The sequence below is a fragment of the Ochotona princeps genome, chromosome 27 (genome assembly GCF_030435755.1).
Source record: "Ochotona princeps isolate mOchPri1 chromosome 27, mOchPri1.hap1, whole genome shotgun sequence".
NCBI classification, from domain to species: Eukaryota; Metazoa; Chordata; class Mammalia; order Lagomorpha; family Ochotonidae; genus Ochotona; species Ochotona princeps.
The window spans coordinates 23,113,856-23,138,033 of record NC_080858.1 but is presented as its reverse complement, the minus strand read 5'-3'; the positions used below and the strand labels follow the sequence as shown (position 1 = coordinate 23,138,033).

General features: G+C 43.7%; 1 protein-coding gene across 1 annotated transcript in view; it reads left to right on the top strand.

Moving 5' to 3' along the window:
- PKP2 (plakophilin 2) overlaps positions 1-23,851 on the top strand; it is a 72,408-nt gene extending 48,557 nt beyond the window's left edge. Inside the window, exons 7-13 of the mRNA XM_058655772.1 lie at positions 7,898-8,015; positions 8,798-8,962; positions 9,880-10,053; positions 14,650-14,803; positions 18,138-18,327; positions 23,374-23,461; positions 23,599-23,851. Coding sequence (XP_058511755.1) covers positions 7,898-8,015; positions 8,798-8,962; positions 9,880-10,053; positions 14,650-14,803; positions 18,138-18,327; positions 23,374-23,461; positions 23,599-23,667 — 958 coding nt within the window. The 3' untranslated portion in view covers positions 23,668-23,851. The remainder of the gene's footprint in view (positions 1-7,897; positions 8,016-8,797; positions 8,963-9,879; positions 10,054-14,649; positions 14,804-18,137; positions 18,328-23,373; positions 23,462-23,598) is intronic.
- Positions 23,852-24,178: the final 327 nt, after the last annotated feature.

Genomic DNA, 24,178 nt, shown 5'->3' with positions numbered 1-24,178 from the left:
TGGCATCTTTCTCCTTTTTCTTCTCATGCGCCTTCTGAAGCAATGTATGGGTGAGAAATTGGTGCGTCTTCTGAAGACAGCCCTGAGCAAACTTATGACCATGAAAAATGGTAGGGGCCCCGCTTACTCCCAAAGCATGGGTTTCAGAGTGTTAGAAAGCACTTGAGACCAAGCATGAATATATCCAGGCAGTCTGTTCTGGCGTTCTCATTCTTCAGTGGAAGAACTTAAGTGCCTGAGACTCTTCCGCAGTTATATATAGAAATATTTATCAGAATTTGGAGGCTGGCCGCCATTTCAGCCCTTTTGGGCTTTTACCCCTGGCTTATATCCAGCCTTGTCATCACTGCCTCCATACTTAGTGAATGCCTGCTGAATCTAAAGCAACGTGAGTTTTAGAAATTCCACAGGGTATGAATAGAACCTAACTTCACCCTGGAGCAGCTTGTGACTAACAGAGATGATAAGCACCTGAGGAGGTCCTAACAACACTTTTGATAAGAGGAATAAAAGAAGGAATGAGCTGGAATGGAGACAGTTGGTTGCCTAAGGTTGCCTGAGGGAAGTTGTTGGAGCAGGTCATACTTAAAGACCTGTTAAAGGATGAGTGGGGATGTTTGAACGTCCCTCTCTGTCTTTGGTTCATCGTTCTATCCCTTGTCCACCTCATTTTTAAATATAGTCATATATAAAATATTAATGCATAAGTTCCTGAAAACACATTTTCCTTAAGAAAATGGCTTATAAAATTGCTACCATTTTAAAAAATATTTATTTATTTTTACTGGAAAGTCAGATTTTACAGAAAAAAGGAGAGACAAAATGATCTTCCATCTGCTGGTTCACTCCCCAAATGGCTGCAACAGCCAGAGCTGAACTGATCCAGAGCTAGGAGCCAGGAACTTGTTCCAGATCTCCCATGTGGGTGCAGGGTCCCAAGGTTTTGGGTCATCCTCTGCTGCTTTCCCAGCCCATAAGCAGGGAGCTGGATGGGAAGTGGAGCAGGCAGAACACAAACCAGCACCCATATGGGATGCCAGAGCTTGGAGGAGAAAGATTAGCCACTTGAGCCAACATGCTGGGCCAACCAGATGATTACTGGTTGAGGCAGGTATTCAAAATGCTTTTGAAAAGCTCAAAAATACACAAAAGCAGAGCTAAGGGATTTAAAAAAAAAGGGGGGGGTTATTTATTTTTGTTGCAAAGTCAGATAAACAGAGAAGAAGAGAGACAGAGAGGAAAATCTTCCATCCGATGATTCACTCCCCAAGTGACTGCAACGGCCGATGCTGCGCTGATCTGAAGCTGGGAGCCAGGAGCTTCCTCCAGGTCTCCCAAGTGGGTGCAGGGTCCCAAAGCTTTGGGCTGTCCTCAACTGCTTTCCCAGGCCACAAGCAGGGAGCTGGATGAGAGGTGGAGCTGCCGGGATTAGAACCGGTGCCCATATGGTATCCCAGCGTGTTCAAGGCAAAGACTTTAGCCGCTAGGCCACCATGCCAGGCCCACTAAGGGATTTTTAAACATAGATTTTTCTGCTCCATCACCCTCTGGTTTCTAATGTGTGACAGACAGTGAAATGTCATTATTTTTGCTTACCCTGGAAGGGACGAGGTGTGGAGGTACAGGATCTTGCTAGACCTCCCAGGACTGCTCCTGTCTGCAGACGGTTGCTGATTCCTTCAGGAACTGATGCTGTCTTCTGAGTCCCAGACAAGCCCTTCTTCGGCCATAAGGTTTTGTTCTCTGAAGTTCAATTGAGGCTCTCCTTTTGTTGTGTGCAACCACAGCTGCCTGTGCCTCGGCTTCCTGGACAATCACAGACAAGGCCCAAGTGTTGGATATGTGTCAGCCCAGAGTTGAACAAAAGCCCAGACCTACATCTTAAATAACAGGAGGAAGGAGGATGCCTCCTTATCAGCTGATGTCTCATCAAGCATTTACTTGGGTCTTGGAATGAATTCTCTCTCTGCCTACCAAGTGCTGGATTGATTGGCACCCCTTGGGGCATGACTGCACAATTTACAGTAGACAGGATTTGAAGCCTGTAGTTATTGTTGAACACAAGATGTAGCCACAGTTTTTTAAAGCACATTGATCACTGCTCAGTATCCTGGTCAGACCTTGAAGAGTGGTGCCATGTACTTGGCTTCAACATCCAACTGCAGCTGTAGATTCCAGCTTCCTGTGATTGCAAGGGTGGTAGCTCAGTAATCTGGGTTCCTGCCACCCATGTGGGAGACCTGGAATGAATCCCAGCTTCAGCTCCATTAGGCCCAGAGCATTGCAGGGATTTGTGGAATAAGCCGGCAGATGGAAATGTACTGTCTCTCTCAGTCCCTGTGTGTGTGTGTGTGTGTGTGTACCTCTCTAATAATTATGAAAATTAGTTCATGGCCACCAGTAATTTATATGATACGCACAGACACTATGTTAGTGGAAAGCCACCCTCATTATTAAGTAGCCTCACCAAAACAAAAATGCTGTTTCACAGAAATATTTTTTGGAGTTGGTGACAGGTCATAAAAAGATGCACTTCCATCCTGTTATTGTCTCATTATGTCCTGGTAACTAATTGTGACTTGTAAATATGAATATTTTGTATCAGTTTGCTATTGTCCTGGGGCGCTCTGTGTTGTAACAGCCTGCCTTCCAGTGCTGGGAAGGCAAACCAGGTAAGAACAGCACACCTGCACATGGCCACACAGAGACCATCTTACCTGGAGAGCCAGAGAAAAGCCCTGCTAGAACCAATGAGTTCTGGTTGCAAATGCTAGTCACAGGACAGGATTCTGAACTGAATTCCAGGTGTACTCTAATTTCTGGAGTTCTTGAGAGTGACAGATCATGTGTTCCTAAGTTGTCTCCCATATAACTTAGCACACACACTGAATTGCAGCTGTTTTTCTGTTTGCTTTACACATTGGTTAGTTTACCATATGAACTTGAGGTTTAATCCCACTGTCAACAATCTTAACAAAGACGCGCCCTTCTTCTTCCTAATTCCAGCAAGATCCAAAGTATTTTCTTTTCCCTTTTTCATTGTGATGTTCAGGAATGTGCGAAATGAGTGATTGTGGACAGAGTCAGGAGCTTCTCCTGATCATCTTTCATCCAAAACACCTGAATCCTCCTAAATAAATGAGGCTGTGCCGCCATTTCGTTGGACATTTCATTGGCAGACGGTCTAGTCTGCCACACCCCAGCCCTTACACCCCATACTACCAGACTAACTATTCCTAAAGTCAAACACCGGCCTACAGGTCAGAGCGGCGCCTGAACATTTGGAACCAGTGAAAGTGAAGAACTTCGAGACAGCCTTGCTTGTGTTTGAAAAGTGGCTCGTCTCCTTATTCACCTCCTTTCTCCTTAGAAAAACCTTGGCCCTTAGCCTAAAAGCCCCCAGTCTAGGAACCAGTTTTTGTTTGTATTGTATATAGAAGCAGTGACACACAGAGAGAAATCTTCCATCTGCTGGTTCTCATTCCAATCCCAGCAGTTGGGCCTGGGACCCTGTATGGAGAGCAAGGATCCAGAATCAGAAATGCAGCTGAAATCAAACTCAGGGCTGTGCCATGGGATGATGAAGGCATCCCATGTGGCATCATTTCTTGAAGATGTATTTATTTCTATTTGAAAGGAAGAATTGCAGAGAAAAGGACAGCCAGAGAGAGAGAGAGAAAGATCTGAGTGTCAGAACTGTGCTGATTCAAAGCCAGAAGCTTCTCCAGGTCTCCTGTGAGTGCAGGTGCCTGAGAACTTGAGCCATCTTTTGCTGCTTTCCCATGTAATAAGCAGGGAGCAGGATCGGAAGTGGAGCATCCATATGGGACTTGAACTAGCATCCATATGGAATGCCAACGCTGCAGGAAGAGAATTAGGCTACTGTAGCTCCCCAGGAGACATCTTAATCACTGTGCCAAATTTCCACCCCTCGGGGACCTAGTTTTTCCACTGTAAAACATGATGTAGCTTGTTTCCTTACGTGGACCTACATATTTACTCAGATTTAGGCTAAATTATATTAGAATATAAATCATGGGCACCAAATTAAAGAATTCATTCTGTGGGTAAGCCTGGTAGTTCTTATTAAGTAACTACTTGGGTTTGTGTGCTCATTCTTTTTTTAAAAAAATAATTTTGTTATTTCGATGTGTTTCATTTATACATTCTTTTTTTTTTTAAAAGATTTATTCATTTTATTACAGCCAGATATACAGAGAGGAGGAGAGACAGAGAGGAAGATCTTCCGTCTGGTGATTCACTCCCCAAGTGAGCCGCAATGGGCCAATGCACGCCAATCCGAAGCCGGGAACCTGGAACTTCTTCCGGGTCTCCCACGTGGGTGCAGTGTCCCAATGCATTGGGCCGTCCTCGACTGCTTTCCCAGGCCACAAGCAGGGAGCTGGATGGGAAGTGGAGCAGCCGGGATTAGAACCGGCGCCCATATGGGATCCCGGGGCTTTCAAGGCAAGGACTTTAGCCGCTAGGCCACGCCGCCGGGCCCTCATTTATACATTCTTTATTACTGTATATCGTTAACCTCCACTGGTTTTTCTATGGGAGACAGAAATAAATGTTTATCAGAACTCAGGAGATAAGCTGAAGAACGATTAATTCTGCCCAAGGATAGCTGTGTTAATCAATTCCCCAAACTCAAGTGCTAGCTACTGAAAAAGTATTTTAAGATGGATACATCATTTTCTATAACTATTAGCTATTTTCAGAATGGTACAGAACAAATTGCCTTCTGTTATAAAATAATCTGCCCTTACCATTTCTATACTGGGAAGTTGAGTAAGGTTGGAACTATTTCTGATATGCAGGAGCAAATACTGAAGCACTAGCTTCCATGCACTTCCTGTCAGCAAAGGTATCAGCTGCCAGAATCCCCTGATAAGTTCCATTTCAAGCAAGTCAAGTCTGGATAATGCCATGCTACAAGGCCGCAGTCAGTACGTGTGAACTGGCAGTACTGCCAAATCCAGTTACCGTTCAGACTCAAAATAAACACCCTCAAGTTAAACACTGCTAAGTCATCCATCTGCCAGGTAGCTAGTGGGCTTACCCAGGAGGAAGGACAGGCCTCTTGATTTGTCAAAGCAGTTCTTGACCACGGCCATTTCTTCAAACCAGAAGTTGAAAAGCTCAAAGGAGAGCTCTGAGACATGTGCTAGCATGGTCTTATGGTGGTGGGGGTGGGCGGGGGTACATCTGTGGTGTTTACTAAACAAATGACAGGCTGGTCACCTGTTAGATGAGCTCGCCCTATTCTGGGGTTGTTGTGCTGATAAGAACTAAGAATGGAGAAGAGGCCTCTCCTCCAGGCTCCTCCTCCACATATTTGCTGTCCCCAGGAAAAGCTAAATTCTGAAAGTAGAGAAGGAGGCCTGAAAAGATCCTTGCATTTTCTGTTAGGCTTCCTAAGAGCCCATGAAATGAAAGGGCTCACAACAGCGAGAATGTTGGCTTAAGGTTCTTGAGACAAAGCCAGAGCAAAAATGGTTTGAGTTTATACAATGATTCATTACCTTTTTCTTAGTTGTCAAATAATCAAAGACACAGTGGAAATAGGGGAGTGAATCTTTAATCTTTTTAGAAGAGTCACAATCACAAAAGGAATTTTATTAAAATTAAAAATTCCGTTGTTTCAATTCAGCAATCATTAAAATATTGTAGTATTGTTCTTAGGTATACTAGTCTTCTCATCTCAAATGTTAGATTGCATGATGAAATAGCTATTTTGTGACTTAAAGACAGTGAACATTGTCAGTTTCAAAGAGTTTATCAGCCTACAAGTGTGATCTTTGAGAGAACATAGTAGTATATTCTACACTTCCAGGTTTCCTCAGCTCTGGATATACTTCTGTTTGCTTCTTTGGCAAATATGCATTGAAGAGGTATTGTGAAACAGGAGCCCTCTTAAAATAAGATAGTACAATTACAATGGTCCTTGAAAAAGTTCATGGAAAATGGAACTGAAAGAGGGTGTAACAATTTATAAGGATTTTCAGATATTTCATGGAAAATGTGTGTTATGGGAAACTATATATGAATTTCAAAACTTTTTATGACACTAAAATATTTTCATTGTATTTTCATGAACTTTTTTAAGTACTAATATGATTTTAGAGATCAAGAAAATAAGACCAAAAAAGATATCAGTTTTACTTCTTGGTGCTCAGAATGATACCACGACATTATGAAGAAAAAGTCTTGAATATATTTTGGATAGTCTTGCTACCAGTAAAAGAAACTGGTTTGATACATTCTATCTTACAGGAACAGTTCTTAGCAACTAACATTGGTTAAAGGGAATAGTCATGATTCTCACATTCTGAAATCTGCAGGGGTGTGCTTTCTTGTTCATTGAGGCAGCAACATTTTAGGGAAAAGACATTTTTGAATGGCTAATGTGAAGAAGAAAGCCATATCCCAAAGGAAGATAGTAACAATAATACCAGAATGGATACACGGCCTCAATCTTCAGTGTTATACCAAAATGCATCAACGTGTTGTATTTAACAAGCTTCATTCCTGTAAGAGGAAGCATGGTCCACTTGCAGATTTAGTTACTGTGTATAGAAAGGTGTCCTAGGTTATAGCTAGAAATAGACTAAGCCCAAAGTTTATTGGTCAGGGTTCTTTATTTTTTTTAAGGCAAGGACTTTATTCTGTTTTATCTATTTGAGGAGCAGAGAGAGAAAAACAGAGAGCTTTCATCCACTGACTGAGCCACCAGATACCCACAGCCATGGGCAAAACAGAGCAGAGACTCCCAGGTACTCCACAAATAGGGGGTTTGGGCGGCCCAACTGGTATCAGTTTGACTGCTAGAAAATGCCCACTCCATTAGTTATGCTTTTTAATTAGGTCTTAAACACTAGAAAATTGCTTTTTTTTTTCCTGGCCCCTCTCTGCCATTTTCATTATAAAGTCATACTATACAGCATTTGATTTATATTTGTAACAGTTTATAGTTAAATCTACAAGCCCCAAAATGATACAATCTAACATACTTGTTACAAATGAGGAATCATCACACCTTTAAGTTCTTTTATAATTAGTACATGAAGTATTTGACTTCTACCTGAATCAGCCCTGTGGTGCTTACTTGGGGAGTGAACAAGCAGATACAGAACTTCTTTGTGCAACTGTGATTTTTTTTTTTTTAATGATTTTGTTATTGGGGCTTGTGTATGGAAAGATTCTTCTCCCTCTCTCTTACCCTTTCAAATAAATAAATAAATACATCTTCTGGTTCACTTTCTAGATGGCTCCAAGAACCTGTGGTGGACCTGGCCAAAGCGAGAAGCCCGGAGCTTATTTGGGGTCTCCCATATGATTGTAGGGTGCCAAGCATTTGGGCCATCTTCAGCTTTCCCAGTTACATTAGCAAGGAGCTGGATCAGAAGTGGCCTAGCTAGTCTTGAACCAGTGGCAGTATGAGATGCCTGCATTGCAGGTGACTGCTTTATCCATTGTACCACAATGCTGGCCCCTGACTTTCAAATAAATAAATACATCTTTTAAACACCAAGACATGAAGCGAATCGAGACCTGGATATCCAGTGCATTGTGATTTCCAATGCACTGTTCGTTCTTTTAGTGGAGAACACTTGGTTCTCTCTACCCTCCAGAGAGCGGCATAAAGCCTGAAGAGTGCCCTTCCCTTGGTACTTGGAGTGAAGCAGACATGGCCATGTGTTGTTTGGCGATGTTTGGAAGTTGTGTCCGGCTTTGACAACCACTAGGCATTGGTACTCTACTGACCCTGAGACGCTTTCACAGATTTACCAGCCGCCACACACCAGCACTGAGCATCAGTTAAAGCTCTCAACTAAGAGCCGTGTGATACATGACCTCAGAAGTGGTTTTATTAATCTGTTTTTCTTGATAGAAACATGAGCTCAGCTGGCTCTGATGGGAGGAAAGTGATGAGAAGGTGTGATGGGCTCATCGACTCCTTGGTCCACTACGTCAGAGGAACCATTGCGGATTACCAGCCAGATGACAAGGTAATTCAAGACTAAGTATCTCACATGTTGAGTTATCTCTTTTTGTCCTAGCAGGACATTTCAGAATATTTCTAAAGTAGCTGCTTAGGTTTGGATTTATTCACAGACTCACTTGCCAATCCTAAGATTTCCCATCCAGCTCCAGGAAAACTGAAATCTATCCAGCCTCATTATTTTAGGGTTTTTTTTTTTTAAGCCCAGCAAACCTGTGTAATTTTTCTATGAGAAAATTGAAAAGAAACCCATATGCTCTGTGTTACACCATGAACTTGAATTTGTCTCTTCCTTCATCTCCTCATACTTGCTTACCCTGTGTAATCTTTACTCATGGTCATCATCCCACGAAAAGAAGACAAGCGTGTGGATACATCCCATCCCTCCCTTCTGACCTCCACTGACAGCAGATCACACATACCCTGGCTCAGAAAAGTCCTATGCTATAACTTTTGTCCTCATTTTTGCCTCTTCTCTACTGAGTAGATTGCGGTAGCCTCCCCAGGGGCCCCTGTCAACATTATCTCCTCCGATTCTCCAACTCAGCATTGCTACTAGTAAGTTTTGTGTCCAAACTATAACTAGAAATTCAGCCTGAACTTTTGAGCATTGTCCTGACTGCTCATCAGGGAACCTTAGCCTTTCAAGCTGTCATCTTCCACTTCCCCCAGGACCCCACGGCCAGAGCAGTTGCGGCCGTCACATCTGGCCAGGCCACTGCCACGATGCTCTGCTTGCACAAGAGAATCTAATTGTATGTGCTTAGTATTCGTGTTCTGTTTTCTCAGGCCACAGAGAACTGCGTGTGCATTCTTCATAACCTCTCCTACCAGTTGGAGGCAGAGCTCCCGGAGAAGTATTCCCAGAATGTCTACATTCAAAACCGAACTATCCAGACTGACAACAACAAAAGTGTTGGGTGTTTTGGCAGCCGAAGCAGGAAAGTAAAAGAGGTACATTGGGAGACAGAGAAAGTGTGTGTGTGTGTGTGTGTGTGTGTGTGTGTGAGAGAGAGAGAGAGAGAGAGAGAGTGTATGCTGCATAAGTATATGTGCATGCATTTCTGAGTATTTAGTGGGTGGGCATTAGTTTAAGTTCTTTGAGTCTTTACATCAACCCTTTGAGTTGTATATTATTAACGCCACCATGTACCCATGAGGAAATGAGTACTGAAAGGTTAATTAAGTTTCCTATAACGTTTCAACAAATAACTGGAAGGGATGGCATCCAGTCCCAGGCAATCTGGCTGCATGATTGCGTTGTTAGCTATTAAAGTCTATTTGTCCTTTAGGTTAGAAAATAAGCTTAATGCAACATGGCCAATAGTACATGCATTGTTTTAATGCCCAGAGCAGCTTAATGGTTGATTTTGAGCATTCTAAAAGCAAATGTCAGCCACGCTGAAGGCAAACCTCATCACAGGGAAGAATACATATTTGGGATTTGAAAGAATGTGACCCTTTACTCCTCTGAATATCATATTTGTGAACTTGGAGAACAGCTGGTAAATTTAGAAGTCTGGTGCTGTCCTGGACAACCTGTCCAGGACAGGGCTGTTTGCTTATCTTAGGAGTGGTGGAGACTAATTTAGCATTTAGCTTAGAAGCAGCCTGAAAACCATTCTAGAACTATCTGTGCTTAGTCCTCAGAATTCTCTCACGTTATGAAATGAACAGTTTAAGGTAGGATGATGTTAGAAAGAAATGATCATGATGGGCTGAAAGCTAAGGAGCTTGTTAAGTTTTTTCTTCAAGAACTTTGGGGACAAATTATTAGTCTTTTCAGATCATGTTTTGGTCTCTTGGTTTGAGTGTGGATTGTAGACCCTCCTGGAAGTACATTAATCGTGGATTCTCTTGTGTGTGGTTAGCACTACCAGGACATGCCGATGCCAGAGGAGAAGAGCAACCCCAAGGGTGTGGAGTGGCTGTGGCACTCCATCGTGATTAGGATGTATCTGTCTTTGATTGCCAAGAGTGTCCGGAACTTCACGCAGGAAGCCTCTCTGGGAGCTCTCCAGAACCTCACAGCAGGAAGTGGACCGGTAATTATGCCCATTCTTCTACCTAAAAAAAAACCCACAGTACACACACATCCCTGTTAGGTTCAGAAGTGAAGCATAAGCATGAACCAACAGCAAGAGCTTTCTCACTTCCCAGGACAGTTCTTAGCAGTTGCCAGAGAATGGTCCAGCTTTCCAGGGCCTTCAGCTTTGCTGAAGAAAGCCAAGCCTTACTGTAGACACAAGACTTGGAGATACCTGTGCTGTTCAGCATCACTCAGTACACATTTCAGAATCCTACTCCAGCGGTTCAAGCAAAAAAAGAGAGGCATTTTTGGCCCTTGGAACTGAAACTGTGGAGCAGGGTGTCTGTCACAACTAGACTTAGGTGCCCTGGGCGTTACAAGCATGCTGCATCTTCATTTGCTCTGTTAATTTCGTTCCCAAACAGCACTGCCCATATTGTAACAAAGACAGCCAGGAATTATTTGAGGCTGGTATTCTGCCAGCCCACCATCCCCACAAGGAAAAACAAGACGATGTTCCCAACTGCAGTGTAAACAACTCAGAGAATGTGTCTGCTCTGGCTCGCTGGTCCGTTCGGAACCATGGCCGGTGGCTGAGAGGCTGTGGTGTCCTCACTGACCAGATCCGGGCCACACACCCGCCTGTGGACTTCAGGAGCCTGCATCTTAGCAGCGCAGGGTCCCTGTCATGTACCCCACATGGACTGAAAAGGCAAAAGAATGGCTTCCTAATGGAAAAATCGGAGTGGAGTTAGGAAAAGAAGGAGGAATAAATGCTAGGCAGGCAAAAACAACAGATGCCTGCTGGCAGTGTGGGGTTGGGAGGGACATCTGCGCCTTTGTGTCCTAGAAATCTAATTACAAAATGAAAAGCTGATTCTCTTTCCAGATGTAGTCACTTCAGAGCAGTAAAGTAAAATATACAACATACTGAAAGCTTATTTCTTCTCCTATGCACTTTACACATATTCAGGAATTCTCTAAATATTTAATTCGTTTAACTAAGCTTATATTCTTTGCTTTGATCATAAAATGATTTGAGTGCACTGCTAAATAGTTCATTATAAAGCCAGTTGCCAGCTATCCGTCATCACAGAGAAGAGCAGGCCTGAAGCGAACAAGGTGATTAGTTATTCTTTACCTCAGAAGCCGTTCTCTGATAACTGTGTTCACACAGAAGCTTGTCCTCAGTCTGAAACACTGACCATGTGATTAAGACTATGTTCAGATCTTCATCTCTCTGTTTTTCTGCGAAACACGCTTGTGCATGAACAGAAATACCTGTCTTGCTCTCTCTGTAACTGCTGGAGTCCAGCTCCAGCCGAGGTTCAGAACTCGCAAAGTGTGCGTGGAGTCGGCGCAAAGAAAGAAAGAGACGGACCACCAGAATTCCTTGATGATAGTGGACGACGCAGTAAAGCTGTCCGCTTTATTTATACAGAATCAGTCAAACTCTGGCTCAGACTTTCCACGTCATGGTCAAGTGGGTGTTTCTAAGGACAACCATGCCATCTGCTTTATCCAAAAACAATAGAAATTCCTGCTACAATTCTTATCCTACAACCTAATCTTGTACACAAAGAAAAGGAGAACCTAAAGATTAAGGAAAGAATGGAACCCTAAATATAAGTCCCTTGATTAGCATAAGGTCAATGGCGACAGCCAAAACAGTAGGAATAATAGAAGGCCTTTTTGTAAGACATTATCATTGACATTAACCTCCAAGTTCACATTGTGTAAAAAGCCAGACTCACAATAGCAAAAATGCCTGGGCAGATTAGAATTCTTCCGCAGGGTGGTCCGGTATCCATGCAAAGGAAGGTGGAGCTGCATTCAGGTGACTGTAGACATCCGCTGGGCCCTGCCTCAGCGGGAAGTTCCTTGTGGCCCTGCCTACAATGGAACAATGTCCTCACACCCTCGTGTCTCCCACATCCACTGCACGGACCCCAACATGTAACTCTGATTTTCAAGAAGGAAAATGGGGGCAGAAATTTCTCATTCTGGGAAAAATCCTTTTTAAGTTTTGTTCCAAAAAGGGCCACCCAGGAAGACGTCTTTCTAGCTGTCCTGATCATGCCAGAGGGTTAACACCATAGCGACCTCAGACTTCAGCCGAGAGAGCGCTGCCTGGCTGGGACTTAGGAGAGCCGCAGCCCACGGGGCGATCCTTGCAAATTATGAGATGCTTTTCACTAAAGTTGTCCTACATTACAACCGTTATGATCATTGTTTTTTCTCATTTTTATTCTTACATAGTGTGATAGAGTCCATCATTTTTGTAATTTCTGAAAGGAACCATTGACTAGAAAAACATGAAAAATTCACTACATCAAGTAAAAATGCATTTGAGAGCCTCAGCAACAGAATTTATCAGACAGAAGACTTCCTAGCCCTAAATATAACTCAAACAAAAAGAAAGACAGTGATTGAGGGGGAAGAGAAAGGAGCAAGAAAGGAAGGAAAGATGGAATTTGAAAGGAACAAAAGCAATAAGGCAAAAAAAGGGGGTGGGGGACAAAAGAGGATCCCAATAAGAAAAAGAGGAAGCCGGTTTATCTGTTTGTGAAAACATAACTTTGTACATGGAAAAATGTAAGTGGCCCGGCACAGTGGCTAAAGTCCTCACCTTGAACGTGCCAGGATCCCATATGGGCACCGGTGCTAATCCCGGCAGCTCCACTTCCCATCCAGTTCCCTGCTTGTGGCTGGGAAAGCAGTCAAGGACGGCCCAAAGCTTTGGGACCCTGCACCTGCGTGGGAGACCCGGGAGAGGCTCCTGGCTCCCGGCTTCGGATCAGCGCAGCTCTGGCTGATGGGGCCACTTGGGGAGTGAACCAGCAGGTGGAAGATCTTTCTCTCTGGAAATCTGACTTCCCAAGAAAAATAAATAATTTTTTTTAAAAAAACAAAGATTAAGAAAAATTAACAAATTAACTAAAAAGCTTCTATACAGCAAAAGTAATAATAGAGCAAAGAGACAACCCACAAATGAGAGACTGAAAAAAAAAAAGACTGTATGATACCCTATTATTTAGGGCTGTTTACATATAAATGTAAAGCACTTTAATATTAACATAAAAATTATTCAAAACATGTGACTCTGGATGAAATATGGACATTCAAATGATGTTTACTCAGCATAGGGAAAGTTCAGAGCACATTCATTTATTCTCATTCATTGAGGACAGTGGGAAAATCTCAGCAGGGTGGGCTTTGAACCTTGCTCATGAGGCTTGCATGGTGGAGTCAACTCATCATGTGCCTGCAGCACTGGCATCCCAGACGGGCGCCATGTCCTGTCCTCATTGCTCAGCTTCTGCTCCAGTATTCTGCCTGTGGCCTGGGAAACGGGAAGATGGCTCCGATGTTTGGACCCCTGCACCTACCTGGGAGACCTGGAAGATGATCCTAGTTCCCAGCTTTGGACCAGCTCAGCTCTGGCCTCAGCCATTTGGGGAGTGAACCAACAAATGGAAGGCTCTCTCTCTCTCTCTCTTTAACTCTTTCAGATAAATAAATAAATATTTTTTAAATAAGATAAACTTGCTACATAAGGAAAATAAATAGAATTACCAACTAGAACTCCTATATGCCAGCATTTGAAAATGTGTGAGAATGACTGTTCTGTCGTTCTGTATCAGAGGGCCTGATTTCATCCCTGCTCAGCTTCTGCTAAGGCACAGCAGGTGATGGCTCCAGTGATGGGCCCTTGGTGCACATGTGGGAGACGCACCCTGAGTTCCCTGCTCCTGGCCCAGCCCCAGCTCCTGGAGGCATGTGGAGAGGGAACAGGGAGTGCGAGACACTGCCCCTCACTCTCCAGCTCAATTACATACTTTTTAAAAATCTCCATTATGAAAGTTAGAATGGAAAAGTATAAGAAGGAAGAGGCAATGGGGAGTTGGGGCTGGGAGATAAGCAGTTTTTAGATGAGATAAATGCAGAAGATAAATATCCCAAACAGTGCTAAAAAGGGTAATAGGAGTTTTAGGAAGGGCTTTACTAGTATAATAATATGGTGAAAATCAGTTGGGGGTAGGAATTGGGATAGGGGGAATCCCAGACCCTGTGGAATTGTACCATAAAATTCAAAATATAGAAAAAAGGAAAAAAAAAGTATAGAAATGTTTGGCGTGGTGACCTCTAAGTAGCTTCAAGTAGAAATGTAATATGAAATATCTACTACAAAAGCAGAGGCATGGGCCTCGGTGCCGTTGTTGAAGAGCCAGCATTGTGAGGCAAGGCCTGTTCAGCATTCGGACACTCTGAAAGCAGGTGGTCGGCCGAACTCCAATCAGATCGGCCTCTGGAGGACCAGACTTGTGACTTGCCATTTGGTCCCTGGTACGGATACAGGTAGTTGAATCAGTGACATTCCTGCCTTCAAAAGCCTCGCATCTCTTTCAGAAACAACTGGGTTTTGTACAAATACATGAGTTTGCCAAATTATGTAAAGTGCCAAAACTGAATAGGAAGACAAAAAAAGAGCCGTCCCTTTATTTATTTATTTACTTGAAAGAGTTAAAGAAAAGGAGAGAGAGCCTTCCATTTGTTGGTTCACTCCCCAAATGCTGCGCTGTAGCACTCACCGGCACATCTCTCACAACAGATGCCGACGTCAGTAGCTCAGACGGTGGTCCAGAAGGAAAACGGCCTGCAGCACACTCGCAAGATGCTGCACGTTGGCGACCCAAGTGTCAAAAAGACTGCGGTCTCCCTGCTGAGAAACCTGTCTCGGATTCCTTCTCTGCAGAATGAGATCGGTGAGTCAGTCCTGTGTCTGTGTGCGCTCTTTTGGTTTCTTTAGACATGGCGTAGCAGGCTGTTCCCACATGGGTGCTGCTTGGTGTCTTGGCTGCTCTGCTTCTGATCCAACTCCCTGGATATGGCCTGGGCAAACGCAGAGGATGAGCCACGTGCTTAGACCCCTGCACCCACACAGAAGACCCGGAGGAGGCTCCTAGTTCCTGGCTTCAGATCAGCTCAGCTCAAGCCATGGTGGCCATCTGGGGAGTGAACCAGCAGATGGAAGATTTCTCTCTCTGTGTCTCTCCTTCTCTCTGTAACTCTGCCTTCAAATAAAAATAAAATAAACCTTTAAAAAAGAAGAAACTGGGCCCGGCGGCGTGGCCTAGCGGCTAAAGTCCTTGCCTTGAAAGCCCCGGGATCCCATATGGGCGCCGGTTCTAATCCCGGCAGCTCCACTTCCCATCCAGCTCCCTGCTTGTGGCCTGGGAAAGCAGTTGAGGACGGCCCAATGCATTGGGACCCTGCACCCACATGGGAGACCCGGAAGAGGTTCCTGGTTCCCGGCTTCGGATCGGCGCGCATCGGCCCGTTGCGGCTCACTTGGGGAGTGAATCATCGGACGGAAGATCTTCCTGTCTCTCCTCCTCTGTGTATATCTGGCTGTAATAAAATGAATAAATCTTTAAAAACAAACAAAAAAAGAAGAAACCGAAAGTCCAAATGCAGTTCATTGTCTGCATGATAGTCTCTGTACAGCGATGAACAGGAAGTGGAAATCAGGAGTTAAAGGTGATGAATAGACCTGCCAGGGACCTGGAACTCCATCTGGCTTTCCCACACGGCCGGCAGGGCCCAAGCAATTGAGTCTCTGATTCTCTTCCTCTGCTTTTCCCAGGCCCTGAAGTTGGAGCTGGATGGGAAGAGCAGCAGCTAGGCTACAGGTGGTGACTCTTCCCTGCAATGCCACAATGACAGCCCTTAAAGTCATTTCATGTGACAGGAAGTTTCATACAATGGTTTTGTGACCATTACAAAGACAGCCTAGAACTTTTCAGCGAAGCTAAAAGGAACCTTGCCCTGGGCACTCAGGGTTATGAATGTGTTCTCACCATTATCTCGTTTGTGGTCTTTTCTGCCAGGCTTCAATAGAGGTATATTCTACTTTCATGTTGTTTTGTTTTGTTTTGTTTTTCTCAAGTAATATTCAACGCCATCTTCAAAACACTGCAGAGGTAAATGTTGTTCTGCTCACTGACGCGTACCCCAGGGCAGAAACGCTGCTGGACACAGCACCTGCAGTCCCCTGACTGGTGGCAGGGTATAGCGAAAGCCCAGAGGATTCTGTAAGATGGCTCCATGGGTAAATCTCATTTTAAGGACAGCAGTGAGGACACCGCATTATGGCATAGAGGGTAAAGCCGCCATCTGTAGCACCTACATCCCATATGGACACTGGTTTGTGTTCAGCTGCCCCGTTTCCAATGAGGCTCCCACAAAGTGGGAGATGGAACAACGGCTGAAGGATCTCTCTGTGTCTGTCTCTAACTCTCTCACTCTCTCTCTCTCTCTCTCTCACTACACCTCGACATTTCAAATAAATGAATCTTTAAAAATAAAGTGCCTCAGCAGAAAGATGCCTCAGCCACATAGATGCAATTTAAAAATTCCAAATTGAATTTGGCACTGCAGCAGAGCAGGTTAAGCCGCTGTGTGGGATGCCAGCATCCAGCATCCTGGTGCTTGGGTTCAAGTATCCCTCCACTTCAGATGCAGTTTGTTCTAACGCACATCCTGGGAGGCAGCAGGTGGGGACCCTGCCACCCAAGGGGAGATGCAGATGGCTTTCTCAGCATGTTCTGGTCCCGGCACTTGGAGCATTTAGAAGTGAATCAGTGGAAGCGGAAATTGATTTCTCTCCCCTTCCTCTCTTTCTCTCTCTCCATTTCTTTGTCTTTCAAAAAAATACAAATATACACAGAAGCTTTTTCATTCCAAATTGGCTTCATGTCGGATACAGAATTTAAAGCATAGGACCCATCTTGAGCCAGAGCTTTAATAGCCATAAATATAATCAGCTTGCATATGGGTGCACACTTGTTTCTCATGAAAAATTTCTAGACTAGAAATCTTTCCATGTACTGACCTGGATGAAGTCATCATGTTTTGCTTCAATTTATACCAGTAAACTTCAGATTTACATTTTCTCAAAATTTAAAGAAAGGCAACATAGTCTGATGACTAACGTATGTCATAGAGGAGAAATGGCTTTGCATCCTACTCGCAGACTCCTGGCTGGTCACTAAACTGCTCTAAACCAAGTGGAATTAAAGACCACCACCTAACAGGGTTTCCCCAGGGTTCACCTGAAATAATGTATGTGGGAGTACTAGTCTGTAGAATCCCAGTTCACATTTATGTTAACAAGCTTAGCTTGTTAAGCCTACACATTAAATAAAATATGCTTCAATAATGCAACATTGAGCTATAACCTTCCAGTGCAGTGTCATATAGCAACTTTAATTTTATATCGCACTATTAAAAGTCTTATTCAGGAGTTGAGCATCTGAGCCGGTGGGTGGAATGCATTTTAAGACCATGTATTCCAGTTTGAGTTCAGCTGTGCTGCTCATATCAGCTTCTTGCTAATTAAACAGTAGTTGATAACGTAAATACTTGGGTCCCCGCCACCTGCATGGGAGATCTGAAGTGGAAGTTGAGATAATTTTTTATGATTCTTTTCAGGTCACCATTAATATTGTTGAAGAAAAACAGATCCTATTAGCATTTTAGTGTATTTTTTTCTTAGGTTTCTCGTACCCGTTTTTGCATAATACATTACTAGCTTGATTTTTCAGACAGTGTTAACATAAACATTTTCTTGTTATATATGCTTCATGAATTTGTTTAGGAAAAGGTAAAATTATTCGTAGTTATTTTCTGTTCTTTAATTATATTCTTTTTATTGAGTTATTGAGGGCTTTATAATTTTTCATGCGTGTATGAGTATAATGCTTAAAGATCTGCACAGTAAGCTTTCTCTATTTTAAAGTCATTCTGCAGTCTACTCCCAGTAGGATTACTGAATTCAAGGACATGAAAATGTTTTACATGCTTGACGTTTATGTCACACTGTTTAGTTTTGAAAAGATTTTTAATATACTAAGCATAAAGCATCCCTTCTAAAAGATCTTGTTTTAAAAACTTTGATGTGAGAGATTGCATCTTCTCATATGTTAATTCTGTTTTCAAAAACTTCCTTTACCCAACATGTCCTGGGATCTTGGAATTAGGAAAAAATCTTCTTAATCAAATGTTTTTCTCTCGCTCTCTCTCATTTTCATTTTATAGCCAAAGAAACCCTGCCGGATTTGGTTTCCATAATTCCTGACACAGTCCCCAGCACTGAGCTGCTCACTGAGACTACAGCCTCTGCCTGTTACACGCTGAACAATATTGTCCAGAACAGCTACCAGAATGCACGAGACCTACTGAACACTGGGGGCCTGCAGAAGGTGATGGCCATCAGCGCAGGTGACACGTAAGTCCCTTAGCCTCTGTGCCAGCCACCATGATTAAATAACCTAGCTGTGAGTACCACGGCAGCGTGGTCACAGACCAGATCCTGAAGCAGGGTGGGCCAGCCACATGGTTGAGTCCTTGGTGTTCAAGAGAATGAGACAGCCCCGTCACATAGTCACCCATTCTCTTCTCAGTAGCATCGTTAGCAGTGAATGTTGGGCGTGGTGATAAGTCTGCACAGACGTTGCAACCCAGGCAGTGTACCTTGGTTCAAATCCCAGCTCCACTCTGCTCCCATCTGCACACCCTGGGAGGTGACCGGTGATAGCACAGGTACTTAGATCTTCTGCTCCTCTGTGAATTGAGAGCCCACTTTGGCCTGCCCCTGCCATTGCAGATATTTGGGGAATGAACCTGTATCTGGGAAATGTCTCTCTCTTTCTCAAATACATTTTTTTAATTAAGTTCATGGAAAAAATGGCATTGAGAGATACATTTGTAAAGTATCAACACAGAGTCAGACTCCACACATTGTCTTGGTGTGCATTTCAGCATGTTATTGACCTAATGAATTCATTTCCCAGAGCCACAGCCATAGTTTAAGAACAGCAGAGTCCAGGCAGAGCCGTGGCCTGGGAAAGCCTCTTCCTTACTGGCTCCTGTGGAGTGACAACCAACACACAACGGCACTGGAGGAGCAGTGGGAGCGGCCAGCAACAATGTCGGTCTCTGTGTTGTCTCCACATCTCTCCCACCTCCCTGTCCCTGTGCACAAAAGGTCTTCAAGTTCATGGAGGATGCATTTTATGTAAATATCATACACAAGTACAAAATTTTTTCCCACCAAGTCTTTTATTTCTGTGTTTTCTGAGCTTCTTCAACTATCCTATATAATCCGGTTACTAGAGATTTTTAATTTAGAGTGATGGGATTGGAGGGAGTTGTGAAGGTTATCTTTTGCTCCTTCAATACTTTTGGATTGATCATCTTGTTACCAATATGTCACCTTGCAAAGAACCAGGAAACAACATCTATCATTGCCTACTTTCCATGCCAAGCAAACTGACTCTGCATGCGGTGGACAGACATGTCCTTTGCTGTGTGGGAGTGAGAAGGGGATCCGTGCTGTCCTGAGATGAACACACACCTGCACCACCCCAGTCCCACCCAGGGTGAGCCCCTCGTGCTCTGCACATGGCCTCGCTGCAGAGCGTTTGCGTCCCTGAGCCCAGACCTGAATGTTGATCCCTCAGACTCAGGAGCTTTCAACTGCTCAAATGAATGATTGGTTTGAAACAGAACTGACTCTCTCCCAGGGGCTCAACCTTCTAAGCAAATTGCTGTAAGATAATATGATTTTAATTACTTGAGTCCTCAGTCATAATTGTTGCCAATGAAATTAGACCATCACTTGAGGCCGCTTCTTGCAGCTTAGCAAGATGAGGCGGTGTGCTGCTGAGCTGCTTGTGGATCTGCGCATGCATTGTCCCCACATGCTGTGTCCACAGGGTCTCCCTGCTGCTCTTTCCTTACAGGATTGAATTTGATTTATGGTTTATGGGCTAACCTGGGAACCAATTATCATTTACAACAGGCTGTTGTTGATAAATGAGTTCCAAGTGCCAAACAACCAGCTTGTAAAGAAAAAAGTGAATATGACACCCTTAACAGTTTAAGAACTGTTTGCAATTCTATCTATTAGAGACCTTACAACCTTCACGAATCTGTTTGCCACATGTGTTTATTAGCAAGACATCCTGGAGCTACAGACATCTAAGAAGTGTTCATTAGACTTAGGCTCGCTGCAAGACTGATACCAACGGAAAAGCTTTCAGATAATGAATGAACTCAGCATGAGTCTCTGTGCAGCTCTGCGTTCCTGGTGCTGGCTTATGTGTTTACAAACTCCTATGATGTGGAAAAAAACATTTAGGGTGCTAGTATTGTGGCAACAAGCTAAGCTGCTTCCTTCAATGCTGGCATCCGATATTACAGTGCCAGTTTGAGTCCAGGTGCTCCACCTCCATTCCCTGCTAAATGAGCCTGGGAAAGCAGCAGAAGATGGCCCAAGGTCTCCCTGCCACCCACATGGGAGAAGAAACAGAGCTCCTGACTTCCACCTGGATTAGCCTGGCCATTGTAGCCATTTGGGCATGAAGCAGTGGATAGAAGATTTCTCTTTCTCTGTTTCTCTCTTTCTTTCTTCCTTTTTAAAAAGTTTATTAAGGAATCTTTATTAACCAAGCTTGGTGATAACAGGGCCCACTAGAAATAGCAAATCACAAGTCCACATGGCAATCCAATCAATCGTAACCTGACCATTTCTTTCTGTTTCTCTCTCTCTCCTCTCTCTCTCTTCCTCTCCTGTCTGCCTTTAAAACCAAATAAAAGTAATTTTTAAAGAAAAATTATTTTTGAAAAGTTTTGCCTCAGCATCAGTTAAGCAGCTCGGATGCCCACGTCTGGGCAAACTTGTGGTGCGGCAGTCGGCACTGCTTGGAGCCTTAGCATCCACTGTCGCAATGCCTGAGCTCAAGGCCTGGCTGCCCTTCCGAGTGCAGCCCCCTGCCTTGTGCGGTCAGGAAGGTACCAGCTGACAACTCAGGCACCGAATCCCCACCCCGGTGTGAGACCTGGGTTAAAGGTCCACGATCCCAGCTGTGGCCCGGCCCAGCCCTGGCTGTTGAGGGCAGATGAGGAGCAAAGCTGTGGGTGAGAGCTGTCTATCTCCATGTCTCTGTCTCAGTCTCAATGTCTTTTATATAAAGTCATTTTTGTAGTGCATGTACTATTATCTGTAGTTAACATAATTTTTACTATGCCTATACCTATATTCAATGCTTATTTTTAAAATTGTTTTTGGGCTTAAACATTTTTAAGATTTTGTCATATTAATTTCATATGTAGCTATTACACATGAACACATACATACTATTTTTCTTTGAAACCAGGATATTAATATCATGTATTCATGACACTAATCGTAACACAAGAAAAGAAGGGTGTATTATGCTGGTGGTATAATTCAGTGAAAACAATATTAATTATCTAAACACAAATAGTATGCTATTCACATTTGTATCACCTCATATGTATTTGTTTCCATATCTGAGAAAATGTAATATTTGTCTTTGTATTTCTACCTTACTTTGTTCATTGTAATGATTACCAGTTCTGTCCATTTTTAATTTTTTTTTCAGATATCAGAATTAAATCCTTTTATATGGCAGAGTAATACTTCATCATGTATTTGTACATTTTCCTTATCTAAATAGTGTTTAAATGATAGTTTTCTTTCAAAAAGACCCACGTGAGCAGAGTGTTTGACCCCAGCGTCCTGCTCACGCAGACCCTTGTGGGCAGGAGTCATGGTGGCCACGCAGTCAATTCCTGCCAGCCTTGTAGGGGAGCTGCAGTGCTGACTTCTGGTTCCCAGCTGTGACCAGAGCCAGTCGTGGCTCTGGTGAGCATCTGGGGTGGGACTCAGTGGGTAGGGTAACTGTGCTGGGTGTGCGTTAGCCTCTCCAGGAAGGGGATTTTTTTAAACAAAAATCAGCCATGCACTAGTCAATGAAAGAAGTAACAGGAAATCTGGGGAGGCATTGATATTTAAGGAGAAGTAGGGCTCGGCAGCGTGGCCTGGTGGATATTTAAGGAGAAGCACAAATTTAAAAGCAGAACATCCAGAGCTTATGTCAGTGTCATTCAGTTAGTGCTTGGCATGATCATTTTGCACATCAGCTTATTATATTGTTTTAAATTTTATATTAATGTAATAACTACATGTTTTTGTAGGGCACAGAGCAGTGCCCTACGTACAACCTAAATTGATCAGTCGGCCAGCCTTTCATATTTCTTTCTGTTGGAACCAGGCAGCTCTCCTCTTCTGGTTCTTTGTACAATATGTCATGCATCACTGTGAACTGTTAACAATCCTACTAGCCTGTGGAACACTTGAACTTGTTACTTTTTTTATTTTAAGTTTTATTTTTTTGTTGGAAAATCAGATAACAGAGAGGAGGAGAGACAGAGAGGAAGATCTTACATCCGATGATTTACTCCACAAGTGGCCACAACGGCTGGAGCTGAGCCAATCCGAAACCAAGAGCCAGGAGCTTGTTCTGGGTCTCCCACGTAGGTGCAGGGACCCACGGCTATAGGCCGTCCTTGACTGCTTTCCCAGGCCACAAGCAGGGAGCTGGATGGGAAGCGGGGCCGCTGGGGTAAAAACCGGCACCCATATGGTAGCCCAGTGTGTTCAAGGCAAGGACCCTAGCCACTCGGTTACCGTGCCAAGCCCGAACTTGTTACTTCTGTATGACTGTGTTTAGTGCCTGTTACCAGTCCACCTCTGTCCATTCTTACCGTTCCCAGCTCCTACTAATCATCAGTCTAAGCTCAGATTGACTTCCACATGAGAGAAAACAAATGATGTTTGTCTTCCTATGTGCAGTTTATGTCATTTAACATAGTGGTGTTCATTTCCTTCCATTTTGCTGCAAATATCAGGGCTTCATTCTTTTTTACAGCTGAATAATATCCCACTGTGTATATAGACCATGTGTTCCTTAGCCATTTACTCATTGATAGACACCTAGTTTCATTTCCTGTCTTGACCATTGTACAGGAACATTTTTTCCCATTGGCTCTGTACTAAAACTTTTATAGTTCTTTTGATAGCCATTTAACAATTGCTGCCATAGGAATCCCTTTTATTAGCTTGAAAAATAATTTTATTCTGATATTCACAGTCACTAAGTTTAAAAGGCACATACATTTTCAGGATTTCTCACATCTTATTCTATAAATCATGCTTCATTAATATATACATACAAACTGTTTTCTATAAACAAATTCAAAGTTTGTAACATTTCTAAGGATGTGCTCCTTGTAAAAAGGGATTTTCTGTCTAAACTGCCCTCGTACTTTATAAGAATTCAAACAAAGTGTGTTGCCTGCCTGTGGAAGCTCGTCTCTAGTGGTCGTGGCTGCTGAGGAAGGGAACCCACTGGGCCGGGCACCTCCCACACTCGCACTGCTCCTGAAATGTCTTTTCTGTTTTCAGCTACGCCCCCAACAAGGCAAGCAAAGCAGCCAGTGTCCTGCTGTATTCCCTGTGGGCACACACCGAGCTCCACAACGCCTACAAAAAGGTAAGAAGCAGCAGGGGTGGAACGGTGGGCCGAGTCCGATGAGTGGCCGGATGAGAGGTGAGACAGCACTCAACAGCACACTGGTTCTCATCTCAGGAGTTTGTTGCCTTTCATGTTTCTGTTTGCTTATTCCAAAGGCTCAGTTTAAGAAGACAGATTTTGTCAACAGCAGGACTGCCAAAGCCTACCACTCTCTGAAGGACTGAGGAACGAGGAAAAGGGCTCTCTGAAACCCCCACCTCCCCATTCTCGGCTACAAGAAAGCCCCGAAGGAAAACCACCTATTTTTCTACTACCCAATCCAAGAAAGCCTGGACAGCATGCCTTGTTTCTAACCTTTTCTATGCCCATGTTCTCAGAATCCAGAAAATAAATAATGAGAACACCGTTTTTTAGTCTTCTGGAAGATTCTTGCAAATTTGCTGCCAGTGGATCCTGGCAACAGGCAGTGTTTCCCTCTGCACATGATACCCCATCAGCGGGCCTGTGGTGCACGGCCCCCAGGACCAAGCTGCAAGTGCCTGGAGAATGGAAGCTGACAGTACTGCTAAGGAAGACACTTTTCTATAACTAGGGCTCTGCAAGTCTGATGGACACTCGTGTTCTTTTGCGGGTTTCCTTGCTTTCACACATGCGCATTGCTTTTCCACTGAGCCCACAGTGTTTTGTTATGCAGTGAAACAGAAGGGAAATGCCAAGAAATGTACAGAGTTCTCC